The following is a 9970-nucleotide window of genomic DNA, read 5'->3' as shown; positions in this document are numbered from 1 at the left end:
GAGCGATAAAATTGATTTCATTTATTTATTTTTGAATTTTTATACAACCTCATCAAATCTCGTTGTTACAATCATGACATTTAATATCAACAAATATTCTTTTTTTGCAACCTAACTTTTTTAATAATATCAAACATTTTACGAAAAAACAACAAAACAAAAAACAAATAAATAAAAAACATGCCATTACCATAATTGTATAAGAGCAACAAAAGCGTCGTCGTTTTGGGGTAGCGCCAATTTTCTACCTAGTGCAATTTTTGATTGACTGACTACTCTCTCTCTCTCTCTCTCTCTCTCTCTCTCTCTCTGTGTCTGTCGCTTGAGACAGAGTCGAAAATGGAGAGCTATGCATTAGCTCTGTCTCCATTCACTCCCTTTCTCAAATCACGCAAACCACCCAATCGAAACCCTAACCATAACCCTAAACCAGTTCTTGCTTCGCACTCGTTCTTCTCTTCCTCAAAATCACCTGACCTCTCTCTTCTCAGAAGTTTCTCTCTCTACTCTGCTTCGAGCAACAACAGAGCCACCTCTGTTTCGTTGTTGATTTCAAACCCAAGGTTGAATGATTTCAAGGTCAGGGCTGCTTCGGTTCCAGAAAACGCAGATGAAACAGAGAAATCGAATGAATTGGGTCGGACTTTGCAGCTGGGTTTCATGTTTGCAACCTGGTATTTATTAAACATCTACTTCAACATCTACAACAAGCAGGTTTTTTATTTCTTTCTTCGTATCGTTGTTTCAATATATCATTTTTTTTTCTTCCTGTGTTATGGAAGTGATTTCATCTTTTTCATTTCGTTTTGTTGGCCAGAGATCTTGAATTTTGAAGCCATACATATCTATTCGACATGATTATAAATTGAATGGAGTGAATTGAAATGTGAAAATTGAAAATTACTGTTAAAACGCTTGATTTATATTGGGCTGTTTGGTATAGATTCTAAGAGGTCATTACGGCTTATTTTAATTTGGGAGTTTGTGTCAAATTATTTGGTACAAGTTTATAACTTATTAGACAGATTATTTAGAAGCTAGAGTAGGTGTTTTAGCTTCTACAACTTTCTGATTATCGGATTTTAGCATAAAAAATTCTCTACCAAACATAGTTGACCCTTTGCGACAATTGGTGACCTAAAATGTTATCGGAGCTCTGTTTTAAGTGATTTTGGGACAATATAAGGACTTTCAGATATGAGTTTCCGTTGGAAAATGGCTTTGAAAATCTTTAATTTTTGCTAACTTTGAGCATGGGATCTGGATATTATTTTTAACATTTTTAATTGGGTTCATGTTTCATGCAGCGTAGTGAATAAAACCGTATATTTGGTTGCTCAAAACTATTTCCGAATGAATAAGAATTCAATGCGCATTTTCGGATTCGTGGATATGTATTTAGGTGGGTTTCCTATACAATTGTGAAATGTGTTTGTCTCACATTAGAAAGGTTTAAGGATTTGAATAGGTTTATATACCTTAGGTTGGGATACTTAGAAGGGGTACCCAAGTTTGTGAAAGGGTGAAGTTATGGGTGAAGTGAGCTAGACCCATTGAACCCAAAATAAAAACCACACACACGCCATCCGGTCAGGCAAGTTTGAACGGCCCAATACTTATCTTTTTTGGTCAAAAACGTCGGGTGGACTGGGTTGGGGCTTGTCCGACTCAATACTTATCTTTTTAAGCCAAAAACATTTGTAATTTATTTATTTATTTATTATTTTTTATTTTTTATTTTGTTTTCAAAATTAAAATTAAATTGGTCTAGAATTTTTCTTTCAGCCAAACCGATCCCTAACGAGTTCAGACCCACCCGAACAGGTTCAAAGGGTTCAAAACATGTTCAACTCAAACTGAATCTGTCCAAATAGATTCAAATCTTTCTGGCACCTGTTCAATCTGTCTAAACAGGTTTATACCTGTTCGAAACAGCCACCATTCTGCCTATATAAAGCATGCTTCCAGCAATTCAATTCATTCAATTTTTCTCTTAGAATTTTGTCCTTTTTCTTCTGTTCTTCCTATGTTCTTGCATCTGTTTCTACATTTATTTTTTTAGGAAGAAAAGAGAGAGTTACAACAGAGTATTGGTTCACCAGACTTGATTTTATAGTGTTGTAAAATCAAGTGTTAGTCGTTGCATCCTGGGAAGTAGACGCTGTAAAATTCGAAGCACCAGAGTGAGGACGAAATCTACTTTAAGGAGATTGTGTCCAACACAAGCCTCGACATTAATTTCTGTAAACATTTAATTCGAAAAATAATTTATATAATTATTTTCTGAATTATTTTATTTTATTGTTTATTTAATTTATACATTTAATTTACACACACACACCACTATGGGTATAACAATCTTAAAGTAGATTTTTATTTTTAATTTATTTGTGTAAGACAGACAAATATTTTGTATTGGAAATTAAATAGTAGTCATATACTGTTTAATTTCTTAAATAGTAATAATATACTGTTTAATGATTTCTTTGATAAAATAGTAGTAATATACTGTTTATCATTGAAATTTTGTTACGAAATATTTTTCTGTATATTTTGTGTGTAATTTCTTTTGTGTATAAATTTGTGATTGATACATTTTTATTTCGTCAGAAATATGACAACTAACAATATTGAGACTGTTATTACTCCGACCTCCACACCTGTTGTGCAAGTGATGACTCCAACAGTACCGGTAAATTATGGGGAGAAGTCAGAAAAATTCAATGGAAATGATTTTAAAAGATATTAATAAAAAATGATGTTTTATCTTACTACATTGAATTTGGCTCGCTTCATCCATGAAAAATCTCGGGCACTGAACGAGGGGAAAACTGATCGGCAAGTGATTGCTGCAGTCGATGCATGGAAACATGATGATTTTCTGTGTCGGAATTATATCCTCAATGGGTTGGACAATACACTGTATAATGTGTAAAGTGTTAAAAGCACTGCTAAAGAACTGTGAGAATCTTTAGATCTTAAGTATAAGATAGAGGATGCCAGTATAAAGAAATTTGTTGTTGGTCGTTTTTTGGATTTTAAGATGATGGATTCCAAGATAGTTATTAGCCAGGTTCAATATCTCCAATTAATTCTCCATGACATACATGCAGAAGGGATAGTTCTCAATGGATCTTTCCAAGTAGCGACAATTATTGAAAAAATGTCACCATCCTGGAAAGAATTCAAGAATTATCTAAAGCATAAGCGTAAGGAGATGAAATTGGAAGAACTGATTGTGCGACTCAGAATTGAGGAGGACAATGTGGTTTCAACAAGAAGTCAGGAAACCATGTTATGCAGACTAAAGCAAATATTGTGGAACATGGACAAGGGTCAAAGTTCAACAAAAAACGGAAGCATGATGGCAATGGTCCCAAACGAGGATCCACTAGTAAGATCAACAAAGGGATCAACAACGGGTTCAACAAGAGGTTCAAAGGCAAGTGTTTTGTGTGCGGCAAAGATGGACATCGTACTAAGGATTGTCACGTTCGCAAGGACGGAGGAAGTTCGAGCAAAAAGCCAGCACAAGCCAACATAGCCGAGGATTTTTATCTTTCTGGTGGAGTGACAGACATCAATCTTGCTGCAGTAATCTCTGAAGCAAACTTGGTGGGTAATCCCAAGGAGTGATGGGTGGATACTAGAGCAACCTGCCATATCTGTGCAGATAAGAAGATGTTCACAACTTACAAAGTGGTGGAAAGTGAGAAACAACTTTTTATGGAAAACTTCTCTACATCAACTGTAGAGAACAAGGAAGATCATGTTGAAAATGACCTTAGGGAAAAAACTCACTCTTAACAATGTACTCCATGTGCCAGAGATTCGCAAAAATTTGATTTATGGGTCATTGTTGATCAAGAATGGGTTTAAATTAGTATTTGAATCTGATAAAGTTGTACTCTCCAAGAGTAGAATGTATGTGGGGTGAGGTTATGTGAGTGATGGGCTTTTTAAGCTCAACGTAATAACGGTTGTACCTAATTTGGCTTTTGATAATAAGAACACATCTTTTGTTTATATTGCTGAGTCTTCTTTCTTATAGCATGGTAGATTAAGACATGTTAATTTTAATTCATTGCGTAAACTTGTTGCTTTAGAATGTTTACCAAACTTAAAATTTGATCCTAATCATAAATGTGAGATTTGTGTTGAGGCAAAACTTACTAAGATATCATTTAATAAAGTTAAAAGAAGTACTGAACCTCTAAGTTTAATTAATACAGGTATCTGTGATTTAAAATTTGTTCAAACTAGAAGAGGTAAGAAGTACTTTATTACTTTTATTGATGATTGCACTCGATGTTGCTATGTTTACTTATTGAGAAGTAAAGATGAAGCCGTGGAAGCTTTTAGGCAATATAAACTTGAGGTTGAAAATCAACTTGGCAAAACTATAAAGATAGTGATGAGTGACAGAGGTGGTGAGTATGATGCACCATTTGAAGAATTTTGTTCTAAACATGGTATCATTCACCAAACCACTGCACCCTATTCTTCTCAGTCAAATGGAGTTGCTAAGAGGAAGAATCAAACTCTTAAAGAGATGATGAATACCATGTTGATTAGTTCAGGGTTATTTCAGAACTTGTGGGGGGGAGACGATTTTGTCTGCTAACTTTATCCTTAACAAGGTACCCCACAAGAAACTCAATCAAACACCTTATGAATTATGGAAAAGTCAACGACCTACCTACAATTACCTCAAAGTGTGGGGGTATTTGGCCAAGGTGGCAATCCCTAATCCCAAAACGACTAAGATATGACGAAAAACTGTTGATTGTGTGTTCATTGGTTATGCAAATAATAGTAATACATATAGATTTTTAGTTCATAGATCTGAAAATTTGGATATGCATGTAAACACTATTATTGAGTCAAGGAATGCGTCGTTTTTTGAACACATTTTTCCTAGTAAGGAAACTGAAGAGAAAAGTTCAAATAAAAGAACTTTTGATACTGCTATGGGTAGCAGTGAAGACCACGATGATAATGAATCAGATGAACCTAGACGTAGCAAGAGGGTTAGGATCTCTAAATCTTTTGGTCTAGATTTTCTATCATACCTGTTAAAAAATAAGCCTTAAAACTTCAAGGAAGCAATATCAAGTCTTGAAGCTCCATTGTGAAGAGAAGCTGTGAATAATGAAATTGAATCAATACTACAAAATCATACTTGGGAACTGGTGGATCTTCCACCAGGATGTAAACCTCTTGGATATAAGTAGATATTCAAGAGAAAAATGAAAGTAGATGGCTCAATAGATAAATACAAGGCTAATCTTGTTGTTAAGGGATACAGGCAGAAGGAAGGCCTTGATTATTTTGACACCTATTCACTAGTGACAAGAATAACATCTATTCGCATGTTGATTGCTATTGCAGCTTTGTATAATCTGGAAATACATCAAATGGATGTTAAAACAGCATTTTTGAATGGTGAGTTGGATGAAGAAATCTATATGGAATAACCGGAAGGGTTTCAAGTTCCCGGTCAAGAGAAAAAAGTTTGTAAATGTGTCAAATCCCTTTATGGATTAAAACAAGCCCCGAAACAATGGCATAAAAATTTTGATCACGCTATGCTTTCAGATGGTTTTAAGATAAACGAATGTGACAAATGCATCTATGTTAAAAGCACAAACAAAGGCTATGTCATAGTTTGTCTTTATGTGGATGACATGCTCATTATTGAAAGCAATAATGACATGATTAAATCCACAAAGAAAATGTTGAACAAAAAGTTTGACATGAAAGATCTGGGAGTAGCAGATGTAATTTTAGGAATAAAAATTACTAGAACATTTGAAGGATATGCTTTATTAGAGTCTCACTATGTTGAGAAGATTTTGGAGAAATTCAGAAAGCATGACGCCCGTCCTGCTAAAACATCTGTTGACGTTAGTCTTCATTTTTCAAAAAATACAAGTGCAGGCATATCACAATTAGAGTACTCTCGGATAATCGAAAGCTTGATGTACTTAATGAATTGCACTAGGCCAGATATAGCCTATGTTGTTGTGAAAACCCATCTTTTAATTATTCTTTAAAGAAAATTTATTAATTAATTTTGTCTACAGTCTATCTGAATTATACATTAGTGTAAAAGTTAATTTTAAATTGACTCAATTCAATCACTAACAAGACATTATTAAGAATAATACTTTTGTGGGTGTTCAATATTTGTTGTTTATAAATTATTTTAATTATGATTCAATATAATAACTATTCTTACTAAATACCTTTGTTAAAAATCTTAGTGTGTCAATTTTCAGAAACCCACACAAAAAAAAAAAATAAATAATAATAATAATAATAATAATAATAATACAAACAAACAAACCATGGGCAAACAACCCATAGTTTCTACCAAACCCACCATCCTTTATAAAATTTAGGAAAGAACTTATGAAAATTAGAGAAAGTCATTCTTAGAACTTGGAGAAAGGGAATGGAATGTTTTTGAGAAAATAAAATAATGGAAAGAATGAAAGGGAGAGAGAGATGTCTTCAATATATACATGCATGCAAGCCTTCCTTGTGCATGCAAGCATTCGGGAGAAGAAAAAAAAAAAAAAAAAAGAAGAGAGAAATACCCAAAGCAACCAAGCTTAGTGATAGGAGAGGAAGAAGAGTAGGAGATTAAGGAAGCCAAAATTCTCAACCATTTTGTCACTCTATTACTAAGTAAGAAAACCCTCTCAACCCTCTCATTTTTTTTAATATAATTGAAATTTTTCCGATTATGTACATTTGATACATTGTCTAAAACTGTGTTGAGAATACTCTGTCTTGAATCTGCCAGCATGTTACCCGAATTTTTAGACAATTTTATACTCAGAATTTCGAGATGATTTCTTCTACAAATTTGTTGATAATGATGTCTAGTTTATCCTGAAATTTTCGGAAACAATGTTTGAGCTTTCTACGAATTTATACAAATTTTTAACTAAATCTGAAACAGTGTTGAGAATAATCTGTCTTGAATCTGCCAGCATATTACCCGAATTTTTAGACAATTTTATACTCAGAATTTTGAGATGATTTCTTCTACAAAGTTGTTGATAATGATGTCTAGTTTATCCAGAAATTTTTGGAAACAATTTTTGAGCTTTTTACGAATTTATACAAATTTCTAACTGAATCTGAAACTGTGAGACAGATTTTACCATGTATGTGAAAATTTATTTAAAATTCTATACTAAGCCAAATCTTGTAATTTCTGACTAGAAGATGAAATTTGAGAAGTCTAGTTTCATAATAAATCCTTAGATTATGGGTTTGATCTATAAATTTAAGCATGGAATTAAAATAAGGAAATGTGACAAATCTGTGTCATAAACACCCTTGAAATTTGTTTAGAATTATTTATAAGTTATTTTTGGGAAAAGCTTTCTGAAAAATAACCATAACATGTTTATTGAGTATCCTGTAGATTGATATGAATTTTAGAGTTGTATAAGTAATGTATTTATAATTTTATTTGCAAGATATATACTCTGAAAATTTTCTGGACAGAATAAAATCACCACTTTAATATTATGCTAGTCTAATTTTGTAAATCAAAAATTTGTGCATGTGTGTGTTTAGGGTTTAATTCTTGTATCTAAGTTATTATTCCATACCATGGTTTAAATAAATTGTTTATTTAAATTCTGTACTTTTATTTAGTATTGTGTGACACATGCAATATTTTATGATTGGGAATTTTAATGAGTTGTATAACATTACTTGTGATTAAAAATTTGGAGTTATTTGTGATTATCAAAATTAACTGAAATGATTAACGACATATACAAAGTTAACAATTGACGGTTAATACCAGTTGTTCGGGGTGAGTCTTGGTTTAAAGACTGTACGGAATTAAGAGTTGACGGTTAACACCGGTTGTTCAGGGTGAGCCCTGGTTTTGAGAATTCTCACGTAAATTGTGTTACGAAACTCTAAGATGGCACGGGACGTATTTGAACCCTTTTCGGTATTCGGTTTTGGAATAAGGGTGGATGTGCAGGTGGCACACAGGGAGGTTGCTTACCCCTGGCAGACCGTTTCCTTGGGGCAGACCACGGATGCCACTACTTGGGTATATAACTCCGGACGTGGGCATCCCTGGTAGTTACGGTTGGTAACACTTAAATATTTGACCAAGGGAGGGTTTCAAATTAACCGTTGCCATGCTTAGTGGTTGGTGAGTTAAATCTCTTTGGTGAGATTTCGAGTGTCACCTAAATTATTAAAATTACTGAAACTATTCTAATGGTTGTAATTTCTGTGTATAATTATATTGTTATCTCATGTTTAGAATATTATTATTTGTCTCTTAAAAAGAATGGTAGGTTGGTTACGTTTTCTTACTGTGTTGCAAAACTCATGGCATATATTTTGTTGCCCTGGCGTTTCATGCCAGATTATGTTGAAGAAGCGACTGAGGCTGAAATTGGAGCTGCTGCCAATATCGAACCTTGGATGACTTAGAGTCAATATTTTGTCAGAATAAAATCCTGTTATCCCTTGTATTAGGATTAAACTATGTTGTGACGTTGTGTGTGAACTTGTAGTTTTATTCTGTCGTTGGACTTTGGCTTTGTAAGAACTTAAAAGTTCCTAACTAGTAGTTAAAATTTTATCTAGCAAGTTATTGTTAATTAAAATCTTATGACGTTTCAAAAAAAAAAAATTTTTTTTGGGGCGTCACAGCTTGGTATCAGAGCTCTAGGTTAGAATACCTAGGGACGGTGGGAAGAGGTTTAACCTCAATTGAGGAGTAGTGTCATGTGTTAGGAGGAATAGAATTGTGTAACTCATAGTTTTTGAGAGCTCTATGCTAATCATAGTAACTATCATTGTTTGATGCTAACTGGGTTGACGCCAAATTTGTCGGATATAAAATCATCACTGCTCTATCTTCATTGAACCTTTCCAATTCGACAAAGTATTGCCTTAAGATGATCAATTGGCAATTTTTGAGTCATGTTTATTGTATCTTGTATGTTGTTCTCATGAAAATCGATTGCACTCTTTTAATCTTTACAGGGTGAAGAATCTCAGGTGTTTGGTTTGAAATGTGTATGGCCAAACACAATTTCAATTCAAATATCTAGTTTGGTCACCAGCTCCATAATCTTAACCCTATTAAAAGTTCAAAACTATCATGTCATCCGACTTTACCGTTTGCTCAAATTCCTTTTGAATTCTTATGCTAGTTATGCTATGGCCGTAGCCACGTCATACTCTTTCTTCTCTACTATAATTGTGTGGATCTTGGGATTAGAGCTTGAACGATTAGAAACACCTATAAGTGTAGCTTCACTGCTAGGAGGTCAAACTCAAGTAGATAATGTCTGCAAATCATGTGAACTAGGAGTCTCTAATTTACGTTTAACTTGCGACCTACGAGTCACGGAAATTTCAGACTTTGACGTTATCCTAGGAATGGACTGGTTATCAGCCCATAGAGCCACCATTGATCGCTATCGGAAGACGGTGATTGCTTACTCTCAGGATGGAACACGATTCCAATTTAAGGGGGATAGACAAGATTCCCTATCACTGACACTTGGAAATTCAAAGTGGCACAATCACCTAGTTGGGTGGCTAGCCAGCTTAGTTCTGGAAGATAAAGATCGTATGGAACTAGGGCTACGAATATGCTGATGTGTTCCCAGAGGAATTACCAGGACTACCCCCAAAGCGAGAAGTAGACTTTACCATTGAACTACAACCTGGTACATCACCGATTTTAATGGCACCACATCGTCTGGCACCAGCTGAATTGAGAAAGCTAAAGACATAGTTGCAAGAATTATTGGACAAGGAATTTATAAGGCCAAGCACGTTCCTGTGGGAAGCACCAACCTTATTCGCAAAGAAGAAGGATGGAACCTTAAGATTGTGCATCGATTATCGTCAACTCAATCGAGTCACAATTAAAAACCGATACCCATTCCCGAGGATTGATGATCTT

General features: G+C 34.2%; 1 protein-coding gene and 1 long non-coding RNA gene across 2 annotated transcripts in view; both read left to right on the top strand.

Moving 5' to 3' along the window:
* The first annotated feature begins 231 nt into the window (after nt 1-231).
* The window catches only part of LOC114277251 (phosphoenolpyruvate/phosphate translocator 2, chloroplastic), a 34119-nt gene continuing 24380 nt past the window's right edge, over nt 232-9970 (top strand). The window contains exon 1 of the mRNA XM_028219123.2: nt 232-714. Coding sequence (XP_028074924.2) covers nt 340-714 — 375 coding nt within the window. The 5' untranslated portion in view covers nt 232-339. The remainder of the gene's footprint in view (nt 715-9970) is intronic.
* Nucleotides 6555-8578, top strand: LOC145823206 (uncharacterized). Its single transcript, XR_014365477.1, has 2 exons — nt 6555-6693; nt 8414-8578. It is a non-coding gene; the product is annotated as an uncharacterized LOC145823206 (long non-coding RNA).

This window comes from Camellia sinensis, chromosome 4 (genome assembly GCF_055761805.1).
Source record: "Camellia sinensis isolate YWXY chromosome 4, ASM5576180v1, whole genome shotgun sequence".
NCBI lineage: Eukaryota > Viridiplantae > Streptophyta > Magnoliopsida > Ericales > Theaceae > Camellia > Camellia sinensis.
Note: the sequence above shows the minus strand (reverse complement) of the source record. Positions and strands in the feature narration are given on the sequence as shown.